The following is a 24,537-nucleotide window of genomic DNA, read 5'->3' as shown; positions in this document are numbered from 1 at the left end:
TATAACCCACTAGGGGTTACTGTATACTAGTATTACGTATATTTCAATCTAAAATGCACCAGTGAAAATGATGTTTTGCTCAAATAGAAATATTTATTAAAGGGAGACATATTTTGGGATTGCCCATTTTAGAAGTTGGACTTCAGGCAGTAATTTCTATTTCCTTTATAGAATGTTTGAGCTGCTATATAGTAAGTATAATAACACTGAGGTAGTTGCATTCAGAATTAAAACATTCTCTGTCAAACTAGGTTTCTGATTTTAAAAATATATGATACATACATATATAAATACATTAAATAAAATGAATGTCTTTACTTTTTCAATAGAAGAGAATATAGCTCAGGAGTCACAAAAATAGTTTATATGTGTGTGTGTATAATAAGAATAGAAAATCTGTTATAATTGTAAAAAATGGGAGGCTGTTAAAAAAATCTTAAGGGAATAACATAATCTTTTTAATTATACTTGTGTACCATTCATATAAATATTCCTTTCATTAATTGTTGTTATTTTTTTTAAATGATATTTATAACTACAACTATGGAAAAAGAGTTTGTTATGAAAATCCATTATCATTCCAAATCTAATTTTGCTGTGGATGCATTTCTAAAACAGTACAAATGAAACTATGAAAACCCAGATCTTTATTTCACTTCCTAAAAAGTAATGCTGACTACAATAAACTGGTTAGATTTTTGAACATGTTTGTTCTATCTTCTTAAAAGTTTTTTTATCTATTTTTGTGCCTCTAAAACCTTTTCCATTACGCATGAATTGGAGCTTCCTCAGTTAATTTTTGATGTCTGTTATCTGAGTAGCTGATTAGAAGTTAAAAGAATAAACACTAAAACAATGGAAATCAGGACAAAAGCATATTTCTTTTATAACTAGCTTCTGCCTGGGAAGATTGCTTTCTGCCCCAAAATCCTGCTCATGAAACTATGAAAATAATTTATTGAAAGGCTCTGCAATATCTGAGGAAAGAGAAAAGAGAATTTCCTTAAAGGTATCATTTGCTGAAGTGATGCTCTTGATACTTTGGCCACCTAATGAGAAGGAAGGACTCACTGGAGAAGAGCCTAATGCTGGGAAAGATTGAGGACAAAAGAAGAAAGGGATGACAGAGAATGAGGTAGCTGGATGAAGTCACCGAAGCAGTAGGCGTGAGCGTAAATGGACTCCGGGGGATGGTAGTGAACACGGGCTAGAGGATCGTTGTCCATGGACTTGCGATGGGTCGGACACGACTTCTCAACTAACAAGAACAACAAAGTCACTTTTTCCAGCTATCCAAAGCCATGGTTTGTAGAATAAACTTTAGTGGCTGGATTTCACAACATAACCCAAAAACCAAAGATTACAAACTACGATGGATAAATTCTTACAGAACAAACTAAATCAGAAAAAAACTGGCTTTTTGCAATATTTGATCCTACCACATAAACATCCATGATGGGGCAGTTGACATTATTCCAGCTTTTAACAGACACTCAGTAAGATAGTCCTCGACTTACAACCATAATTGAGCCCCAAATTTCCATTGCTAAATCAAGGTAGTTATTAAGTGACTTTTGTCCCATTTTATGACCCTTTTTTGTTAAGCGAATCTCTTCAGTTGTTAAATGAATCATGCGGGCGTTAAGAAAATCTGACTTTCCCCATTAACTTTACTTGTCAGAAGCTGGCTAGAAAGGTAACAAATCATGATCATATGATCCTGGGACACTGCAGTTTTCATAAATATATACCGATTGCCAAGTCCCCCAATTTTGATCATTTAACCTTGGGTTGCTGCAGTGATCAAATGTGTGAAAACTGATTCATCATAAGTCACTTTTTTCAGTGCCATTTTAACTTTGAATGGTCACTGATCAAATGCTGTAAATTGAGGACTACCTGTTTGCCTGCTGCAAATATGTATTCACTATTCATTTGGAATAGTGAATGAATCATTTTGTTCATAACACATTAACTTTTCCCTCCTTTGCTGTTCTTGCCACAGTGGTTTATGTCAAGGTAACATCTCTCTTTATTGCACAATTGTTTAGAGACCAGAGAATCAGTCAAGATGTGGAGAGATTCTGCAAACAACTGAGCTCCATGGCCAGTAAGCTGATCATCTCACCTTTCACCCTTGCTTATTACACCTATCAATGTTTTTACAGGTAGGAAAGTGATTCCTATAGTGAAAAGCCTACTTGCAGTGAATCCTGTCACATAGGGATTTTCCCCTGCACTAGCTACTGGAACGCACATATCCCACGTCCCCGATAGTTGTATGATACTGACGGCAGTCCAGAATTGGCTCATTGCAAGCAGCAAAACAAATGAACACGTTTACCCACAATCTTGTGGCTATCCTGTAACCTCAGAAAACTACATTTTCTTCCCTTTTCCCTCCTTGATTGAAACATGCATTCAAGTGTGTTTCTCCTCTGGTTGATTGCAGATATATGGGTCCTGCACACCAGCACACAGTTCACAGTCATTCAACAGTGATAGATTGCACCTGAAAGCCATTGCAATCTTCATTTGGTCAGGAAAAAGCAGAAAAAAACAAGTCTAGGATTACAGTGTGTTGTCAAATGGCTTGTAAATCAAACTGGTCATGTTCAAATTGGCTATAATATTGTCCACTCACCTAGTGATGATAGCATGGAGAGGATGAAAATGCTCTAAAACTAAACAATCCCTCCCAGCTTGCATGTCCTTAAAATGAGGGGATTTAAACTGATAAAGGGACTGTGCTGATTGGACATTGTTGGTCACACATCTGGACAGTATGCAGTTTGGGGAACACTGGAATCTCAGGAAAAAATAACAATAGCACTTAGACTTCCGGTATATACCACTTCACAGTGCTTTACAGCGTTCTCTAAGCAGTTTATAGAGTCAGTATATTGCCCCCCCCCCCCCCCCCAAGTCTGGCTTCTCATTTTACCGGCCTTGAAAGGATGGAAGTCTGAGTCAACCTTGAGCCCGTAAGAATCGAACTGCTGGCAATCGGCAGAATTAACCTGCAATACTACATTCTAACCACTGAACCACCATGGCTCTTATCTTTAACTTCTTATCTACCAGACCAACCTTTTCTAGTAGAGTTTTGATAGTCTCCAGCTCTATCTTCTAGACCCTTGTAGGGTTACAAGGGAAAGTAAATCGGGGAAGATGGCTACAAGATAGACTTGGAGACTATCAAAACTCTACTGAAAAAGTTGGTCTGATAGATAAGGAGTTTAAGGTACAAGTATAAATTATGTGGGAAGGATAGATTTAAGAACAGTGTAGACAGTTTGGCTTTTATACATGGGAAACAAAGATTGTGTGGAAGGAAAGGAGAAGGACTGGAAAGGACAAATAGTGTCTCATCAATTTAAAAGACTTACATGGTTTCTAAGACTGATGTGTTTATGATATTCTTCCTGATTCTCTATGCTTATTTCCAACAATTTTTCAAAATGCTATTTTTGCCTACAGCATGTCTTCAGATAGGATATGTTTACAACTGAGTGAATAACAAATGGCAGGGTTAGAAAAGAAGGAAAAAGAATGGGATGGAATGGAAGTTCTCACTTGGTTGCTGCTAGTTTAGGGACAAAGTGAGCATCAAAAAAATTAATTGGCAATTATACAAATGCCTTGCAAAGAGCATTTGTCAATATCCACTTATCCCAGATATCCACCCATTTTGGATAGCTGAAACCACATTGCAATAGTGCTCAAGTGTTGCAGTGTTTCCGAATACAGTTGAAAGAGATGAATTTGGGTAGGCATCTCACAGGTTCAGGTGACATTAGAGTTCTTCACACATTAGATTTATAGGATGCTGGGGAAAGTCAGTAAAATGCTATTTTATTTACTCTTATTGTATTTTTAACGCCATAGAGGAAAATTGATGAATTTACAAAAATATTCTGACCACCATTTGCTTCTTTTGAGAAAATGGGATGAGAAAAGAACAGAAAGTTTTCAAAATAATAAAACTGTATATTTGGGGAGTCTCCGTTTGGTAGAACTCCAAAGCCTAACATTTCAACTTCACTTAATGGCATTCAATCTATTTAATATTGCCAGCTCAAGATGCATCTTCTACTACTTTTGAAAGGAGAAGTACCACTAGCAAACCTCAATTAACTCATAAGGCAGGGAGTGTAGCAGGTGATTAGCAATGCATCAGATTGCCTGGCTACAGATTCCATGTCAGAATATTTTGAATTCATGAAGAATTCTCCTAGTTTAAAATTGGTGTTGGGGTGGAGGGGCAGTGTTTGCTATGCTATATATTGATGTTAGGAAGATTGTTGTTGTTGAACACCTTCAATGACCATGGTAGTTGTGAATTGCAATTCATTTGGACAGTCACTACCCTACCATACAGTATTTGTAATGCTCTTTGATTAAAGGTAATCCTCACTTAACAAGGATAGTTGGGACTGGAATTTCCAATGCAGTCATACATTTATTATGCAGTCATAAATTTTGATGTCACATGATTGCACTGTGCAGCAGTTCTGGTAGTCCCTGTTTATCATTAAGCAAATCACTAAAATCATTAAATGAGGACTTCATGTGATTGCAACTTCCAACCTCCTGCATTCTTTCCCATGGACTTTGTTGAGGAAACTGTCAAGGAATGTTGCAACTTGCAATTACATGACCACAGGATACTGTGATGATTAGAAATCTGAACTGATTACCAAGCACTAGGATCATGATCATGAGACCACAGGATGCTGTAATGGCCAGGTTTTTGAGGACCAGCTGTAACTACCACTTGTTCAGGACTCTTGCCAGTTTGAATAGTCATTGAACAAGTAACCATTAACTGAAGACCACCTGTATATGGTTAGTGTAACAACTGTGACACTAATAATTGCTGCCCATTTATAGTGTTATAAAAAATAACCCTCTTGCCGCTAGATTTGCTAACTTCTCTGCATTTCTCTCTTTTAGCACTGGTTGGCAAGGTCCGCTAAGCATCTTTGGCTATTTTATCATTGGGACAATTGTTAACAAGTTCCTAATGAGTCCCATTGTTTCAAAATTGGTGCAACAGGAAAAACTTGAAGGTGATTTCAGGTGAATATATTGAGCAGATCTTATTAATTGATTCACATCTAAAATGACTTGTGGTGTTATTTGCAAAGATATCAATACATCAACTTAGTTGTGATATCCGTTCAAGTGACTAAGGTATGGAAGTGATAGGTCAGAAATGTTATTAATGTTTTCAGGCCTTTGCTAAGATGCTGCACAATCCTTGTAACTATTCCTGTCCTTCGGAACATTATGTTGTAGGATAATTATGAAGGAGGCTTTTCTGAAATTCTGATTGTTTCATCTAACCAATTGACACACACGGAAGAAAATGTTTTCCTTCTTTCTTACAGGTTTAAGCATATGCAGCTGCGGGTGAATGCTGAATCTGTTGCTTTCTACAGGTAAAATATCTTTCACCTTTTTTTGAGTATCTCCTTTCAGTCTTCAAAAGCAAGAAAATTGTATATTCCATTTTTATGGATAATACATATTCCATATACAGTAAAAAGAATTTCATGTAGTTGTCATTTTCCCCATTTTCTTCATGCCTGTTCAGGCTGTTGAATGATTTTCTCCCCTTTTTTCAAATTTAAGCTCCTTTTTCTTAAGCTATACATGCGTACATAGATAACCATCACTGTATTCTTTTTGGGTGAGCCGTATCGTACTAAATGCAGGAGGAGGATGAAAAATAGTAAACCAAGGTAATTAAAACCACGCGATAAGGAAAGGAAAAATATACCTAAAATTAGTTTATACCAGCCACATATCTTTTTATATCTTCCTGTCCTTGCTTCTACCATATATGAATTCTACTTCTTAAATGTGTTATCTCTTTCTTTTTGAAGATCATATCAATTTTATCCAATCATGACTGACCAGGTTATATGTCAATAACTTTCAGACAATTTTTAACAAAAACTGTTGGAACTTCCTTTTCATCCATTTGGTAGTCATCAGCTCTCTTGTCTTGACTTATTAGGATTTCTAATTATGGGCTGTTTTGTAAATATATTCAGTCCAACTATTATCCTTTCAAAACTCAGTGACAAAAGATCTGCGGTGAGTTAATCATGCTGAGACTTTATGAATGAGACTCGCTTATGTGCTTCTTGTAGCATGTGCATAGAGATTGAAAATGTGCGGTGCTTTCGGTCATTTGTTTTGAATGTTTTCCTCAAAGTGCAGGAACAAATATTATATGTCTCCTCTTGCATCACAGGAAATTAATTCAGAAGTAAGGGAAATCAGGACCCAATGGAGAATGAAGGATTTTTCCTGTCTGTATTCAATACTGTTATTTTTAGTTACTCATATGGCAGGTAGAAATTTTGAAAGCAAAATGTGCTTCTGCATAAGTAAATGTGAATTACACTAGAGGGACATTTTGGTGGATGGACAAGGAAAAGGGCCGCAGATCAAAACAAAAGGAACACATATGGCCCATCTGGCTTTCTGCTTTTTGCCACATGAGGTCACTAGTGGCAGTGTTTCAATGTGGTTTGAGTATAAATGCTCCCTGGGGATGATGGAAGCTGAAACTGAAGTAGTGATACTCTAAATTATATCAGCAAATAGGACTCTTTTTTCCATGTTTTAATTATGGCATTGCCTGCATGCTGGGGAATTCTAAGTCCACATATATTAAAGTTGCTAAACTGCAGATTTAACAGGTTTATGAACTCAGTTCATGAAAATATGTGGAGAGTTGCCCTATGTTTTTTCTAATGCTACATTTGATTTCCTGGCCCACAAAACTGAGTTTGAAGAAAGGACCACTATAACTGGCTGATCATGTCCTTTTTATTTTGTTGTTTTGCAGAGCTGGGGAAGTTGAACACATGCGAACCAACTACAAGCTTCAAAACCTTTTAAAGACGCAAAGGGAATTGATTGGAAAGGAACTGTGGCTATACAGTAAGAAGAAGTTTTTTATCATCTTAACTTGTACATTGATTAAAGTAGCTTCACTAGGGATAAAGTTTAAATCCTGCATGTGGGAAATATTTTGAGGGCGAAAGATTTCAAACAGTAAAGTAATCAAGCATCAGCTAACTTTGAATCAGAAGATGAATTCCATAGCTATCCAAATGCAAGTGGAAATGTTTGGTTTATGTACTTGAAAGGTGACAGTCTTTAGGGTGGGTGTTAAAGCAGGATACAGCTTTTACGTTTTTGAACAAAGTAATCAGCACTTGGATTTTATGGGATTTTCTATCTCTATTCAAAGGACATTCCCAGTGTTTTGCTGTTTCGAATAATGGGCAGATATATCTGTACTGTTGATATGTATGTCCCTAAATATAAGAATCTAGTTTGGATAGGGATATTTCTTCCAGGCTAAAACAAGCACAAAGTCAAACGTATATATAATGATGTATGATCATGGCTATAAGTTGGTCAAACTGGTCTGTGTTCATAGGCTGCCTTATCAAAGGCTAATTAGACTTTAATTATACACCCCCCTGGGTCATTTTGTTTCTTGAATAACTGCAAGATTTGTACAACATATAACATGCTATTTTAAAAAGCATGGTACGGACTAGAGACATACATTGTAAGAACGACATTGAATCAAAAATATTTGCTTTGGCCCACACTGCTAAAGCAATTTTGTTAATATAGAAACATTCCCTACTTTGCAAATATAAAGGTCATTTTCAATCTAATTTCAGCTAAAGTGTAAGTGAAGGTAGTGCTCTACAATAAACTTTGTGCCCATGTGAAAAAAATGTATCTTTCTGCACTTGAACCCAGTATGGCAAGATCTGGATCCTATTACCTGTTCAAAAGCTCCCTTCTACTGACTATATCACGCTAGTATGTTTTTTTGTTCAGTTGGGATCAACACCTTTGACTATTTGGGCGCCATCCTGAGTTACGTGATGATTGCCATTCCTATATTTAATGGAGTATATGATGATCTGAATCCCACAGAATTGAGCTCCTTAGTTAGCAAGGTGAGTTTTTGCAAATTTTCTGGGGTGAAAGATCCTGTTTTTATATTAATTAAAGGCTTGCTCTCAGTTTATATTCTATGGCTTGCCCTTTGGTTGTCTTAGAAATTCATCCCAGAGCATTAACCTATAATTATTTTCCCCAATGCTGCTATTACTCTCTTTTTCTTTGAAAGTCACAAGATTTTCAAAATACTCTATGTTAATCACCTCAGAGAACCATAGCTTCTTTGAGGCTATTCTACATATTTCAGTCCACAATGTTTCATGAATTTTAAAATGTTTTACAGAAATGAAAATAAGTATTAGATGGAAGAATCCAAGAGTCCTGTGTTAGGGATGTTATTGTTACCAAAGAGAAACCTAGAATGTACTAAATAAGAGCCCCCAGTCTTTCCTGCCATAGGATATTTGTTGTTTCTACATACTGCTGACTGTTGGGATCTAACTGGCTTGTCATAACAGCATTCACGTTGGCATATTTATTGCTTCACCTGTCATGGGATGAGTGCCCTCTTTCTGAAAAGGAGGGATCACTGAAATCACTCTTTCAAGGCAAGCTGCCTGTACTAAATTCCTGGTTGCTACAAATCAATCTAAAACTAATTGGGCTTATATTCTTTACTATGTAATGAAACATTTTTGGAAGAGGAAGGAATTTTTTCAAGATTTTCAAGGCAACCAATGTATAGCAAAATGTGTTTCTATTTTTCTCTGTGAGATGTATGACAAATTCTGTGAGCAGCAGAAGAGTCAGAAATTATCAAGGAACAATTTCTTAGCATCAGGGTAATATAGTTAAAGTTGCCTTTCTCTTGTGGACCATTTCCCCATCTTGGCTTAACTCTGTTTTCTTGTGATATTGCTTTGCAGAATGCCTTTGTCTCCATTTACTTGATTCACTGTTTCAGCATCTTAATTGATTTATCTACCACAGTGTCTGATGTCGCTGGCTACACGCACAGGTATGTTATTCTCTGGGTTTGGGAAGCACTCAGATAGCATGGAAGCTTCTGGATCTTTCAAGCTCTAAAGGGCAAAGGAACCCATCACTGTTTGTTCCAGAAGTCTATGATTTTTGTCCGTTCAAGGACTACACCTAGATTTGAGGGCCTTGTTTCAAAGATGGACAAAACCAGATCTCCTTGTGAAATGAGAATTTAATAGTTTGAAGAGATGGCATGAGTGTCTTAAATATCTGATTTTGCTATATAGGTTATAAAAAGGGGGGGAGGGTAGAGTTTTCACTCTCCTCACTTTGAGGCCATAAAAGAGGCCTGTCATAGAATCTCTTCTAAGATGCCTTTTTAAAGAGGAAAAAATAACAAGGCAATCTATTTTTCCCCCCTCTTAAGAACTAAAACACTGATCATATAATTCAGCAGCCCCCAACCTTTTGGGACCGGATCCGTGAAGAGAGGTTTTTCCACGAACCAGAGGGGACATGGTTTTGTGTAATGCCTGCATCCCATAGATGGGGCTTCACTTGTTTGTGCAGCCTGGTGCTAGTCCACTGACTGGGGGTTGGGGGGACCCCTGATCTAATTAGAAGTGGTAGATACAGCAGAGTAAAGAAACTTATTTTCAACTTCTAAAGTGGTTAATTTCAACTGGCACTTCTCTTAGGCTACAGGGCATTCATATTTGAAGAGCATTTCAGGTGGACCATGGAACTCTACAAACATTAACCACTCCAATATATCTAATCATATATAACCTCTTCCTCTTTTCAGCAAATATTTTCTTAGCTTTGGGGAAATTGTATAACGTAAGCATTTTTTCTTTCATCTCCCTCCCTAATCACCGGCTTTTGTAGAATTGGAGAGTTGCAGGAAGTATTGCTGGACCTTTCCAAGAAGCAAAATCATACTGAATCAGAAGACAAACTGGACTTTGACAGGTACCTAGCTATAGGATATGGCAGCAATAGCAAACCTTTTTTGGCTCGCATGCCATAAGAGCCGAGGTGGTGCAGTGGTTAAATGCAGCACTGCAGGCTACTTCAGCTGACTGCAGTTCTGCAGTTCGGCTGTTCAAATCTCACCAGCCTTCCATCCTTCCGAGGTGGGTAAAATGAGGACCCGGATTGTTGTTGGGGGCAATATGCTGACTCTGTAAACCGCTTAGAGAGGGTTGAAAGCCCTATGAAGCGGTATATAAGTCTAACTGCTAAGCAGGGGGAGCACAGGGGGGTCATGCGTGGGCGTGCCACACCCATAATGCAATGCACGACACCCCCCCCAGTGTGCATGCGCCCATGACAGGCACTCCCCCCCCCCCCATTTTTTTGCATGCTTTTTTCGCCCTCCCCAGGCTCCAGAGGCTTTATAAGAACCTGGGGAGGGTAAAAACAGCCTCCCCCCCCACGCCCCGGAGGCCCTACGGAGGCTTCAGGAGTTTCCCTGAAGCCTCCGGATCGCAAAAAACCAGCCCTAAGGGGCAAACCAAAAGTTCGGAAATGGACTTCCGGTTTGCTCGTAGGGCTGGTTTAAGCCCTCCGGAGCCTTCAGGGACCTTCAGGTGGCTTCCGTGAAGGCTCCAGAGGACAAAAAATGACCCAACGAGCAAACCGGAAGTCACTGACAAATGGCTCTGCGTGCCACCGGGGATATGGGATGACAGTTTGGTTTTTATGCCATGGTGCTCCTTGGTTATTTGGGTTATCATAGCAAATCATAGCTAAATATCTTGGCCATACCTGTGGAAGAATATTCCAGTTTATCCTCCTGAGATGGTTTGGCAGGGAAATAATTCTGCAAAATTCTAAGGCTATATAGGAAGTCAGGGATGTAAGAAGTTACAGTATACCAGGTCAGACTGTAAGAACCTAGTATTGGGCTGAGGCCTTCTTTCACTTGTTATATCAGTGATGGTGAATCTTTTTGGCACCCAGTGCCCTAATTGGAACATGCATGCATGCATGTGTACGCCGGAGCCCCGGAAACTCGAAGACCCGCTAGCCAGTGCGCATGTGCATGTCGGCCGCCTGGTTTTCTGGTTTCCAGCACACATATGTGCCCCGGCCAGGTGGTCTTCGTGCATGCCAGAGCCCCGGAAACCCAAAGACCAGATGGCCGGCATGCACATGCACACCGGCCAGATGGTCTTTGGGTTTTCAGGGCTCCGGCACATGTGAAGATGAGCTGGCATGCGCCGGAAACCCAAAGAGCAGCTGCCGTGCCATAAGTTCACCATCACAATGTTCTATTATTCTTTTTATGAATTTGAGAAGCCGGAGATACCAACTTCATGCCAGGTGCCTAAAAATGCTAGGTGGCTCCCAATCATGTTTCTGGGTTCAAAAATAATTTTTTTGGGGGGTGGATAATTAGTGGTGATAGATAGGGGGAAGTTTTTTTATCTATCCCCCTTTCTTTTAACTGTAGAAAGTCTTATAAGAATAGAAAAAGGGGATATGGCATTCCATTTGTGGAATACCCCTCCTCCCGAGACTTGATTGTTATCCATACTGGCATCATTTCAGTACCAGGTAAAACCCATTCTATTTTTCAGGCTAGCAATTCATTTTATTTTAATTCATACTGTTTCTTTTTTTGAATGAGCTAATTTACTGCATGTGGTGGTTTTTTTTATCTTTTATTCGGTACCTACCTATTCAGTACCTATCCGTCTGTATTCAGATTGTAATTATTTTAGTGATTTATTGTAAACCAGCCACAGAAACTCAGCTGTTGAGCAATTTAAACATTTAAAATAATAAATAAATCAGGGCACACACATACCCACCAATGCCAAGTGGAATCTGAGAGCTGCAGCACTTGGTGCTGACAGGGATTTGGACAAGAAGTATAGGGAGTGAAAAAGAGATGGGATAGCATACTTTGACCTTTACAAAGAGGCTGCCAGGCCCTGATCTTCTAAATTCCCAAAGGTTTCTCAGGCCACTCGATGGGTTGGGGGAACATATGGGTACCTGAGAAGTTTTATGAATTCCGACACCAAGAAGTTTTAAAAGCTCTGCACATTGCAGCAATTGATGCCCAGAATGGCTGAACTGTTGAGAAGTGTCTCTGTAACAAAATATTTGGAGTTGGGGCTGTTCTTGTTTCTTTGGGGCTACATAAGCTGTTATCATTAAAGTGCTAAACTATATACAGACTGCACTCTCTTTCTATGAACCATGTACATACTATCTGTCCTTAACTTATCTTCCCTCTCTTTTTATGGGGGCTTGATGTCTTCAGCATTTCTAGAGAGAAGAGGGTCTCAAGCGACACCGCTTTTGTTCTGGAGCATGTTTCCCTTGCAGCTCCCTCCAAGAACCTGCTTATCAAGGACCTAAACATGAGAGTCACACAAGGGGACAATCTCCTGATTACTGGAAATACAGGCACAGGAAAGACATCTTTGTTGCGTATTCTCGGAGGCCTGTGGAAGTGCAAGCAGGGTAAGTGCCCCAACGTCCCAGAAATTGTGCATTGGTACATTAAGGCTTTTCAACAAGTTGATCCTTTATAACCTGGCTCATGGGATAAAAGTTGAATTTAGATTATTCAGAAATGTAAATATACATGTGACGCTATCCAGAAGTGTAAGGCTATAAATGTTCAGAGCGTAGCCATTGATAGTAGTTTTAGTCCCAACCTTCCTCCACTTAAGGGTGACAAGTTGGTGTGTTGTGGTCCATCACAGCCTGTGTAGCTCGCAGCGAAGTCGGACAGTGAGAAGGTTGGGGAGGAACATGGGCCAGTCCTGGAGTCTGGGGAAGACTTGGACGAGGGCTCTGTGTCGGAGGCAGAGAGGGGGCCAGGGCCATCTGGGAATTATGTGCTGCCTCCAGAGTCAGACAGCAGCGGGACAGAGGAACAGGCTCCTCCTGTTCCCAGTGTGCACATGCGCAGAGCTGCCAGAAGGCAAGAACAATTAAAACAGAAGGGACGACTCAGGAGTAAGATTTGGAGGTGATTGGCCCCTCCCATAGGACATAAAGGAGGAGCAAAGGCACATGAGCCATTGCAGAAACCAATTTGGTTCATGCTGGTCAATTTACCTTCTGAAAATATTTTTGCACTCTTTGCTTCGTGTGGCCTTGCCAAGCTAATTGCCAATTAAGTCTTTGGCAGCATTTTCAAAGAAGATAAAGGTGAGTGCTTATCAGCCTTATCCCGAAGGACTTTGGCAGCCTGCTGTAGAACTATTTGTTACTATTTGGAACTCATTACGGGCCGTGAATGAATATAATTCACAGCCTTTGAAATAAAAAGAGGGCTTTTGGACAATTGGGTGTGTTTCACTGTACAGGAAGCCTAGGTCAGAACATGGGGAAGATTGTTTATAGGGATTGCAGACTTCACTGAATTAGGAAGACTTTCAGAACTTGTCCAGGTCATGAAGTCAATGGAGTCCTTGGTGCTCTCTGATCTTGGTTGTTTGCTTACAGACATTTCTTTACCCAACTAGATAATATCATCAGTGCTAGTGAGTGTGGGATTTTCTCCCTCTTTCCTTCCAATGTTGGTGATGATGGTGTTTTCTCCTTGATAGCTGTTTGATTAGGGTTTTGTTTTCTGCTTGTGATCTGCTTATCTGAATGTAAGCTGCTGGAGAAGATGTAGTCTAGTCTTTTTATTTCATCCGTAGCTTTTTAAATTACTTTTTATTGGATTTTAAATGTGGTTTATATCTACGTATGTGTCTATTGTGATACCTGATTTGTCTGAATGCCACAGCTTCCAGGAATTTGCTAGCATATTTGGATTTAGCTTGGTCTATGATCCTCATAGTTTCCCAGATGAAACTATTATTAAATCTGTCCATGACTTGTGAGATTAAGAAGTTTTCATTGTGTTTTCGGATGGCAATTAATGTTTATGAAAGCACTCGTTTAGTCTTCTTCCTGTTTGTCCTACGTAGTGGCTATTAAAGTCTTCACACTGTATGCTGTAGATGACTCTTGTTTTTTCTTCTTGGTCTATTGGATCTTTTGTTTTACTTAAAATGTTTTTGATTATTAATATTGGGGTTTTGTGTGTATTGAGTTTATTTCATTTATAAAATTTCTTTATTTTTCATTATGAATGCAATAATCTTAAAAGGGTTGTGGGGAAACTAAACAGGCTTGAAGACACAGGTGTCCCACATCTTAAAACCAAAAACAGAACAGAGCAACAAAAAGCACAACAGTACACATTTTGTTAAAATCCTGAGTGAACCAATAGGTTTCCAGTTGACATCGAAAGTTTACAATGCTTTGTGTCAGCAGAAGCAGAAATATGGGTACATCCAGAGATCCTATATCAAAAATTGTCTTCTTTAATTTCCACATGATGAACCACTGGCAAATGTGACAAAATAAAGATCCATTTCCTGCAGCTAATAAAAAAAAAACAGGCAAATGCATAAGATGATCTCGCATACATCCAAACCGTAAATAGGTTGATTAAATGATTTTGAATTTTTTCGCTTTTCTTTTTTTTACTTTTTTCTGCTGGACTTCTGCAGGAGAAGTCCATATGCTGAGTTCCTTTGGCCCCCATGGAGTGGTGATCATACCTCAGCGTCCTTTCTTCACAGATGGAACGCTGCGGGAACAGGTGAGTCATGTTAGTATCAGATTGTCAGAGTGGTTAGATTTCCTGCATGCTCCAGAATTACTGTATATTCAATACATACATCTAGGAACCCTGCTTGATTTACTTATTAAAAGTTCCTTAAGGGAGGGGAATTGCTGCTTATCTCTGACTCCTTTATGTTTGTGAAGTGTCTCATTTGGAATTTGTGTCTGCTTTATTTGATTCAGATTATATACCCTCTAAAGGAAATCTATCCAGATTCTGGTGAGTGGGAATTGAATTGGAGACTGCCATGGTGTATATTTTTTCTTAATTGTATATATCTTCATTTCATGAACTAGCAGTACATATAGATAGACGAATTCTTTGTGTCCTTTACTATTTTTTTTGCAAAACATAATTGACATAATTTTATTGAAAGTTATTTAATATGTTTAGGGCTATGAGGTGTCCCTGTATATGCATGTTTGGCCTTGTGCTATATAGCCAAAGAAAACTTTCAACAGATTATATGTGAATTGTGGTGAAATCTTGATCAAACCAGTCAGCACAGATTTATTCCATGGATATGCAGCTTGATGCCCTTCAAAATGTTCTGAATGATTATGTGTTGAAAATCTGCTGATTATACTGCTTAGAGTTGATGGCAGTCTCATTCCAAATCATCCGCAGAGCTACTATTTATTATCTATGTAGGTATCTGTCCTCTGAACATACCATTTTTAACTTCGTTTTTAAAATTTTAATATTTTTTAAATTATAGAATTCACCTTCCAGGAAAAGTGACTGAAACTGCACTCTCCTTTTACAAACCCCAAATCAATCCATGAAAGTATGAGGGGTATAGTCTAAACTTTATACTCTAAAAGAGTAGACAATTGAATTTGGACAGAAGGAGAAAAGTTGATAAAGTACAACTTTGATAAAGAGGTAAAATGAAAAGCCCTCTTAAGAGATATAAATTCAATTTGTGTGTATGGCATAAATCCAGGAAAGAGGTTTTTATCCAAAGACGTTTGGATAAAAAGGATGGGGATGATGAGCCCTCTTATCAAAATAATATATTGTGAGTGTTAATGAATGGCCTCTAAGGCAATTTGACTCCCCTAAGTCAGTTCCTTACCCTTTCCTGCTCCTCCCTCATTTTATTGGGTATCTCTAATATGTTTCTGGTCATCACAAGGTTTTATTTGGCAACTAAATGTGGGACATGACTCCACTGAAAACCCTTCTGCCCTGAGGTAATATGAGGTGATGTGAAAGTTTTGCTGGTAGCCAACCATCTGTCATAGTCACTATTGTATGCAGGACATCATTGTCAATTATAAATCCAAATGGTGGACTAGCATGTTTATAAAAGCCATGAGAATAATCAAACAATTCTGATTTTGTGATGATAGATAACTTCTAGGTTCTCAGCAAATTTATCAGTGAAAGCGTTGTTTAAAATCAATCTTTAAAGTCCTTGGGGAAAGGTCATCTAAATAAAAATGATGCTTGATTAATAAACAGCTGTACTCTACTTTCAGATAGTTTGGAAAATCCTGTTAATGTAAATCTAATAAAAGCTGGGGTTACTTTATGAGACTGGAAGTTATTTTGCTTGGGTTCTGTCTCAGCAACGTCTAGCTCTTATATCTATTTTGAGTTGTTCCTTAAATGCTGGAATCTCTCTGATTTGGGAAAGTACATTTTTTTCTAGGTTGGAGCTAAACATAGAATGTCAGGACCTACATTTTAAAAAGTAATGGCTGGCGCGAGAATAAAAAAAATAGCATTTACATTTAAATTTGATTGAAAATAAATATAATAAATTTGATTATTTTTATATTGTGCATTTAATCACTTTCTTCATTAATAACTTTTGGAAGCTCTCCAGAGGCTGCTTCCAAGCATTTGAGAGCTTCACACTTGTATACCTTGACTTTAATTCATACTGGAGTAATCAGATTTTTCTCAATCTTGCATTCACCGGATGTGTTGGATTGCAAATTCTACAATTCCCAGGTTGTATGATGTTACTTAATTACAGGAAAGCCAGTGCTGGAAAGCTGATATGCCAGAAGGGAAGAGAAATAAAAATGGAATTTGTAGTCCAATAATATAATGCCAGTTCATAGTATACAGTTCCAAAGATGTCTGTATTGTCAGAATTGAGAGGTGTGCCCATCCTGGTTGTTGTGGGATATTCCCACTTGTGATAGATATGAGCCTTATGGGGATCCTTATCCATAAGAAAAACTGGGAGAAGGAACAAAGGATAACCATTTTTGATTCCTGCCTTTATGTGACACTTCAAAAGGGCATGAATAGAAATAAGAAGGCAGACGGACTACACTACAACAACCCAGGCTGAGGTTCATACCAGAGAACTGTGCTCATTTTACTTTTGCTTCCAGTTGCAAAAGATTTGAAAATGTGGCCAGAGGCAATGGATGTAGGGGCAGAAATAAAGGTATCTTTCTTGGGAAGAGAACCTTCTTACTAAAAAATGTCTGCCTACTTAGCTACAGACAGACTGGGTTTCCTAGGAGTTGCAATTCTGCCACATCTGGAAGATCACCAATTATAGATTAAATGTTAATTATTTTTTAAAAAGTGGGGTGTATTTTTCCCTTTCTACCCTACTTTCAATAAGTCATTAGCTTTATTATGGGAATGTCATATGTCTTTTCACAATAAGATTTCATGTCTTATTTTGGGGGTCACAGCACTGCAAAGTTTGCAGAATACTGATCTGAAAAAAGCACCTTTTTATTAGCATGCTTCTGCCACTGAATTTCTCGTATCACAGGGTCTATAGATGATGATAGGATACTCAGGTTCCTGGAGCTGACTGGACTGGTGAGTTACCTAGGCCATGAAATATATAAATTGGTTCATACCCCAGTTTTTGGAAGACAGTGGGTGAAAAGGTTCACCAAGTTTAAGCCAATAATTAACCCTTAAAGAGAAGAACTATGAATTTCAGTATGTTGGCTGGATTTGGAGAACACTGAGCATCAGCAGTTAAATTTATGACTGGTATCAAAGCTGAACCTTAGCTCACAATGTTGTACTGAACAAACCTTACCAATATAATAAATTTTAGCAACAGCCTTCCTGACTTACAGTGAAGGCATGATACCAGAGAGCAAGTAAGAGTTGGCCATGGGCTTATACCAACAAACCAAGGTGATTCTGTGACGACAGGCCTGAGAAAGCATTTGGATGATGGGGGGCGGGGGGGGACCAAGTTGTGTTTTTTAACATGTTGTTTTCTATGCCTAATACAGTCAGACTTGTTAATGAGAACAGGAGGTTTGGACCAGCCTGTGGACTGGAACTGGTAAGGCCGCTTTGGTGTGAGTATATCAAAAGCTGTGGAAGACCAGAGCAGTGGTGTTTATTGTGGATTGTTCTGCTTCTTATCTTTTATGTAGGTATGACATTCTTTCACCAGGTGAGATGCAAAGGCTGTCATTTGCTCGCCTGTTCTACTTACAACCCCAGTATGCAGGTAAGAAAAGGAGTGCAGAGTGGAGGGTAATAGGGTTAATTCTCTTATTTAAGGATATGGGAAGGCATTGGTGATTTGTGGCACATAAGAAATTATGATTACACTGGTTTTTTGTGGATCACAATCCACCGCTTAGTCCCTTTCCTATAACAGCAATTTTCTCACAGACCATATGCCTGGTGAAGTGATCACAAAAGCTTAGACAATAATAGTAACATCAGTCTTTGAGATATTACAATCTGTTGTAATACAGATTGACCATCTGTTGGAAAGCTGGATTCTCCTTAGTTTTTCCTATAGATCTTTTGGCTTCAATGTCTTTGAAAGGCAGAGCTGAGGAAATAGGACCTTGATAAAATGTGAAATGCAGAAAGCCAAAGGAGAGAGGATGCTTCAGGAGAGCTAGGAAAGGAGGATTGGAACAGGAATAACTTTAGTACATTGAAGAGAAGAGCATGAAGGGAAAAGTAGATTAGAAAACAAAACTGGGCTGACAACAAAGTTGCTTCATGACCAAAACTGCAGTAGTAAAGACATTGAAATAATTATTTCAGCCTTAGCAAATGGCATGGCTGATTGTAATAATAATGAGAATTTTATCCCAACATGCTTGGAAAATTTCACATTAGAAAAGGGTGAACTACATAGCTTAAAGACTGCAAAAATCCAAAATGGCCACAGATGGCAGCACAGTTCATAGTGCTATTTAATAGGCATTGCAGATTTTTACAACCCAGTTCTGGTAGCACTAAACTAGCTACACTGTTGGATACAAGCCTAGGCATTCTATTTTGGCTGATTTACATTTCAGTATGCATTATCTTTAATCTGGAATGCTGCTGGAAACAAACACTTGGAGATGTTTCAACATTTGCCCGTGATGACAACTCTGTAGTTTAAAATGCCACTTTAGTATTGTTGAGGGTTAGAGAATGAGGTTGGCATCGTGTGCCTCTCCCAGTGTTGTACTTCAAATAGCATTAACTCTAATTATAAGCCATGCTGCCTAGATTAATGAGAATTGGAACTGAATATTATTTACTTACTAATTTCAAGGCTTCATGACAATATAAAGCAGATAAAAAGAAAAACAATACAAAAAAACCAAAACCCAAACAAAACAACCATAATAAATGTAACTAAAATGGGCTTTATAATCATCCTCTTCTGAGATCTCCGGGAACAACTAGGTTTTTAGTAGCTTCCTGAACATCATAAGTACGGGAGCTACACAAGACACTTGGGGGAGCTCATTCCCGAAGGCAGGTACTGCAACAGAGTAGCTGTGTTTCCTAAGTCCTGTAAGATGGCACCGTTGTGTACCTGGAGCATATCTGCCTTGCTTTTTGTAACAGATGGGAGATGGCTGCATAGAATGCTTAATGGCCAGTGCTTGTGATCTATTTACTTCAATATGCATTTTTATCAATGCAATAGTGACGAATATCTGTAGCTCGGGTGTAGGATGAGGGTGAAGATTTATTTTCCGAGCTTGTGGGTTGGTTTCCAAACGTTTCATTAACAGGCTAGGTAACATATTCCGCAGAGTTTAGGGGAGAAGATGTTATCTAGCCTGGTAATGAAGTGTTCGGAAACCAACTGTTGTAGCCCGCCAGCGGTCAGCAGAGCTGGCAAGAGTGTCAGACAGTGAGGAGGTTGGGGAGGAACATGGGCCAGTCCTGGGGGTGGAGGAAAGCTCAGATGAGGGCTCTGCATCAGAGGCAGAAAGGGAATTGGATAGCAGTAAAGCAGAAGAACAGCTGGCACCTGTTTCCAGTATGCGCATGCGCAGAGTTGTCAGAAGACAATAACAACTAAGAAAGCAGGATCGACTTAGGAGTAAAGCCACACCTTGGAGGTGATTGGCCCCTCCCATAGGAAACAAAAGAGGAACAAACGGGGAGTGGGCTTTTGCAGGAAATAATTCGTTCATTCAGTTGGTTCAAGATTGGCAAGTTCTGTGTATGACTTTAAGAGACTCTGTGCCAAGTTTGCTTTGCCCTGCATTGGAAACTAGTTATCTGGCAGCTCTCCAAATGAGATAAGGTGTGTGGTGTAAACATTCCTCTGAAAGACTGTTTGCTAAGCCATGCTGACTGTGAATGAAAGGTCACAGTCATGTAAATAAAAGAAGTTTTGCAGGGACCAAGACTTTGCTTCTTGGTTTCTAAGGAAGCCTGGATCAGAACACCAACCCATAAGCTCGTAGAATGAATATTCACCCTCATTTTTATCAATCTTAAGTTGAGAATTCTCTATTCTCCAATATATAAATGTTTAGGTTGGATGTTTTATATTAAATTGTATGTATGTATATTAGTGTATTTATAAGCCACCTCAAACATCTAGGATTTTGTGCAATGAACAATCCAACTAGTACATACAGTTAGAACCCTAATATAAAACAAGTAAAAAACTAAAGATGTAAGAGGCACTAGAACAAGCTAGGGCAGTGATGGCTAACCTTTTTTGAAAGGTGTGCCAAAACTGTGCGCACGCTATCATGTACTTGTGTGTGCCCACCCACCTGCTCATGTGCGAGCAACCACCTCCTGGGCAGGAGGGGGATTTTCACCCTCCCCAGGCACCGGAGGCTTTCGTGAAGCCTGGGGAGAGTGAAAACAGCCTTCGGGGGGCTGGGGGAGGCCGTTTTCGCCCTCCCCAGGCTTAAGGAAAGCCTCTGGAGCCTGGGGAGGGTGAAAAACAGGTCCAATATGCCAACCAAAAGTTTGTTCCTGAACTTCTGGCTTGGCCATTGGGCCTATTTTTCGCCTTCTCTAGGTTTCGGAGGAACCTAGGGTAGGCGAAAACAGCCTCCTCCAGTCCTCCGGAAGGATGTGAGCATCAAAGCTGAGGGCTGCTGAGGCTGCCATGCTGGCAAATATGGCTCCGTGTGCTACCAGTTCGCCATCACGGTGTTAGAGACTGAATGCTGACTAGAATGATAAGTTTTAACTTCTTAAACATAAGGTGGGAGAGGGTATTCTCACTTCCAGGGACAAAGCATTCCACAGATAGAGGCCATCATTATTGTCTGTCTCATGCCTCATGGTCCTTGCAAAATGAGGTGTGTCTCAACAGACTCTCTCTAGGTATTTGTACTACCTTGGCTGGGCATTGTCTGACATAACCCAGTGCAACACTAGGTGGGCTTTAAACGGGATAACTAGAATTCTCTGTTGGGCCCAAAAGACAACTAGTTGGCAATGCAGTGATAGGCTTTGTAATGCTATTCTGTTGGGGTTGTCCCATCAGCAGCTTTGCTCCCATATTATGAATCATTTGTAGTTATCTAATTGTCTCCAAAGACAACCCCACAACTGAATGGTGATCTGGGCATGCTAAATTAGAGAACTAGACAACATTCACTGTGTTTTACTCAGCTATGGAAGGAAGAGAAAAAGATTGGAAATTGTAGTAGTGCGGTATTGAAGGGTTCCTGTTTAAATTTGCAGTGCTAGATGAAGTTACGAGTGCATTGACAGAAGATGTAGAGAATGAGATGTATAGGATCTGCATCCAATTGGGAATGACTCTGGTCAGTGTGGGCCATCGCAAAAGTCTGGAAAAGGTAAGAGTGATGAGTACAGGGGGATAAGGGGAAATTATTTTTTAAAGTCATAGTTCTTAAATTGTGTTTACTATTTAATTTCAGTTCCATAGCTGGATTTTGAAACTATATGGAGAAGGAAAATGGGAGCTATCAAGAATTGAGAAACGCTGAACTATTCTCACATCAATCACAGAAAATATTGGAGTTAAAGTCTCAAGTTAAAGTGCCTTGGAATCAGCATGCTTAAATGGAGAAAGTATGATTTGAAAGTTCAAAATTACATGTGCCAAGAAGATTTCCAATTTTTAAAATTCATGGAAAGTTTTTTAACCATTTTTTAATCTTAGAAATTTGATTCCAATCTATTGTTTTTATTGCTGTACCCCTTTTACAACCTTTCATACAGAAGGGAAAATAATAATTTTGTTTTCTCTATGGAACTCATTTTCAAGTGTGACTGATATTAAAGCTCTGCAAAACAGGAATTATGCTGGCCTATCTACATAAGGACAGTGAATGTGCCACAGTCCCTTTGATCATAATTTATATCAAGGTTGGAACTATAGCTTCCTTGCCTGAATCGAAGGAAGAAAGAGGCTGTGTAATTTCTATGATCTGTCCTTAGTCCTCTATTTTTTGAGTTGCTAGCAAATGAATCTATTAACTTGTCCCTAGAGCTGTTTAGTCAGACTGTTTAAAGATTCAATGCAAAATAACAATGAGATTTGTAAAATGTCAGCACCACTTGATAAAAAATCAAATAAGCATTTCTGGACAAGTTGTGAAATACAAGATAGAGCTTTGCAGAGGGTAGGGATGGGAGTTTTTTCAGTGGTTCTATTCCTTCCTCAGTGGTCATTCCAGTCTGTGATGGTGTAGAGGTCAGTGGCCTCTGACATGTGAAATGCCACAAGGGTTACATCTTCTGTTCATTGTCTATATTAGGGCTGTCAAACTCACAGCCTATGGGCCAGATGCATCATGCGCTGGTCACACCCACGCCCGATTAGCAAAGGGGGGAGTCCCGATACGTCATGTGATGTCGCTGTGACGACGCAAGTTTGACACTCCTGGTCTATCTGAAGCTTCTGGGAAAAGCCACCTGATATTTGGAGATTCAGTGTTAACAGTATGCTAATGATAGTCAATGATATTGCATTACTAGCCAGGCTTTGAGGGGGTGCTATCAATGTCCTTTCCCAGGATGACAGAGAAAAGACTGAAAACGAAGCTTGGTAAGTTGGAGTAGGTTCTCTGTTGCCACAAGAGCTGTTTCTGATGAGCAAGCACCCAGATATCTGCAGGACCACATACTCCAATCAGTCCTGGTCTGACCAATAAAAGCAAACACAAACTAAACTCATCCTACATTTTTAAGAGGCTCAGGGGCCTGGAGCAAGAAGACACTGGCTTTTCAGTTGCAGCATCAATGCTGCAGGACAGCTTGCTGGTAAAGATCAGGCTAGCCCCCTCGATGTTTCAGAAGCTACTAAAGATTAAATTATTTTGGAGAGACTTCCCCTGATTTTACCGTGGCACAACAAAACCGCGCTACGCAAAATAGCGGAGATTAAATCGCGTCGCTAAAGCCGTGATGTCATCACCGCGCGTCATCACCGCTGCGACAACAGCGCGGTGACAGAAGGGCGTTCTACATGCTTTGTTCTTTGCCTCCAAAGGTAGCCCTCCTCCTCCAGCTGACAGCGGCAGCGGGCACGGGGCAAAGTGGGCTACCCAGCAGCAGCAGCCCGCGGGAAGGGTCCAGCACAGCCGTGGGGGGCAGCAGGAAGCCTGCGGGGGGCCCGAGCAGGGACGGGGACGCTGGCGGAGGAGGACGCGGCAGCGGCAGCGGCTGAGGCTCTCCCAGGGCCGGTGAAGCGGGCTTGCCCGGTGGAGGCAGGCCGCCCTCTTCTTCCTCAACAACATCTTGGACGGGTGGCCGCCGCCGCCGCCGGGCAAGCCCGCTTCGCCAGCCCCGGGAGAGCCTCAGCCGCCGCCTGCCCTGCCTCTTCCTCCGGGGGAGGCGCCGGCATCCTCCGCCGCCAGCGTCGGCGGCCCCGCTCGGGGCCCCCCGCGGGCTTCCTGCTGCCCCCCATGGCTGAGCTGGACCCTTCCCGTGGGCTGCTGTTGCTGGGCAGCCCGCTTTGCCCCGTGCCCGCTGCCGCTGTCAGCTGGAGGAGGAGGGCTACCTTTGGAGGCAAAGAACGAAGCATGTAGAACGCCCTTCTGTCACCGCGCTGTTGTCGCGGTGGTAGGGTCGTTTTTTTCTTAGCGCTTCGGACGCCGCGGATTTGCCTCCGCACTTATGTCGGCGCGGATAAGGGCATTGCAGTTTTGTGGTGGAACCGATTTTACTCTGCCACCTTTAGCTTCTGTTTTATTGTTTGTACTATTATTTTTGGTGAATGGGGGGGGGGGGTTAAATATATATTTTTGTACTGCAGATGTTTTACTTGGTTTTTATAGCCTATGTAAGCCAGCAAGCATCTTTGGCTTGTGGCAAAATGGAAATGTAAAAAATAAAGAAATACCTCTATCAAATTGTGGCAGTGTTTTTCAACTACATGTCTAGCTTACAAGGAGGGGCAGAATTGCAACCTTCAGAGCTGTTAAAAATGGAAAATAATCACGGTTGCTGTTTGTATGGAAAGTATGCCTCCATTCCATCCTGCAGACAACTCTTACCAAAATGACCAAAGGCCACTTTTCAAAACAGAAGAGAATGCACATTCCTACTGGGAGGTAGCTGGGGATGTGCAGGATGATATGTGTTCCTTTAATTTGTTAGATTCTTTTGGCCATTTTTAAAAGAACATGCTCTATTTGTTTTTATTAGAATCTAAAATGAAGGAAAAGTTGATAACAGTTTTAAAAAACTGTTATATTGGTTTAAAATCCAGAATGAAGCTATTATAAGACTTCAGATGGGCAGAAGGAAGACATGTATACATT

At 40.1% G+C, this 24,537-nt stretch overlaps 1 protein-coding gene across 3 annotated transcripts in view; it reads left to right on the top strand.

The window, feature by feature from the left end:
* Positions 1 to 23,073, top strand: part of ABCD4 (ATP binding cassette subfamily D member 4) — a 31,549-nt gene extending 8,476 nt beyond the window's left edge. The window contains exons 5-19 of one of the 3 annotated variants that reach the window (XM_032231409.1): positions 2,052 to 2,168; positions 4,957 to 5,082; positions 5,394 to 5,444; positions 6,866 to 6,960; positions 7,882 to 8,003; positions 8,874 to 8,965; positions 9,817 to 9,900; positions 12,206 to 12,408; positions 14,463 to 14,554; positions 14,761 to 14,797; positions 17,328 to 17,377; positions 17,809 to 17,861; positions 17,956 to 18,032; positions 21,488 to 21,603; positions 21,688 to 23,073. In XM_032231409.1, the coding sequence (XP_032087300.1) occupies positions 2,052 to 2,168; positions 4,957 to 5,082; positions 5,394 to 5,444; positions 6,866 to 6,960; positions 7,882 to 8,003; positions 8,874 to 8,965; positions 9,817 to 9,900; positions 12,206 to 12,408; positions 14,463 to 14,554; positions 14,761 to 14,797; positions 17,328 to 17,377; positions 17,809 to 17,861; positions 17,956 to 18,032; positions 21,488 to 21,603; positions 21,688 to 21,756 (1,384 nt within the window). In that variant the 3' untranslated portion in view covers positions 21,757 to 23,073. Of the gene's footprint in view, positions 1 to 2,051; positions 2,169 to 4,956; positions 5,083 to 5,393; positions 5,445 to 6,865; positions 6,961 to 7,881; positions 8,004 to 8,873; positions 8,966 to 9,816; positions 9,901 to 12,205; positions 12,409 to 14,462; positions 14,555 to 14,760; positions 14,798 to 17,327; positions 17,378 to 17,808; positions 17,862 to 17,955; positions 18,033 to 21,487; positions 21,604 to 21,687 lie in introns of those variants that run through there. The other 2 variants (XM_032231426.1, XM_032231417.1) reach the window with 2 other exon arrangements.
* Positions 23,074 to 24,537: the final 1,464 nt, after the last annotated feature.

The sequence above is a fragment of the Thamnophis elegans genome, chromosome 1 (assembly GCF_009769535.1).
Source record: "Thamnophis elegans isolate rThaEle1 chromosome 1, rThaEle1.pri, whole genome shotgun sequence".
In the NCBI taxonomy this organism is placed as follows: Eukaryota; Metazoa; Chordata; class Lepidosauria; order Squamata; family Colubridae; genus Thamnophis; species Thamnophis elegans.
The sequence above is the reverse complement of the archived record's forward strand: the minus strand, read 5'-3'. Positions and strand labels throughout refer to the sequence as shown.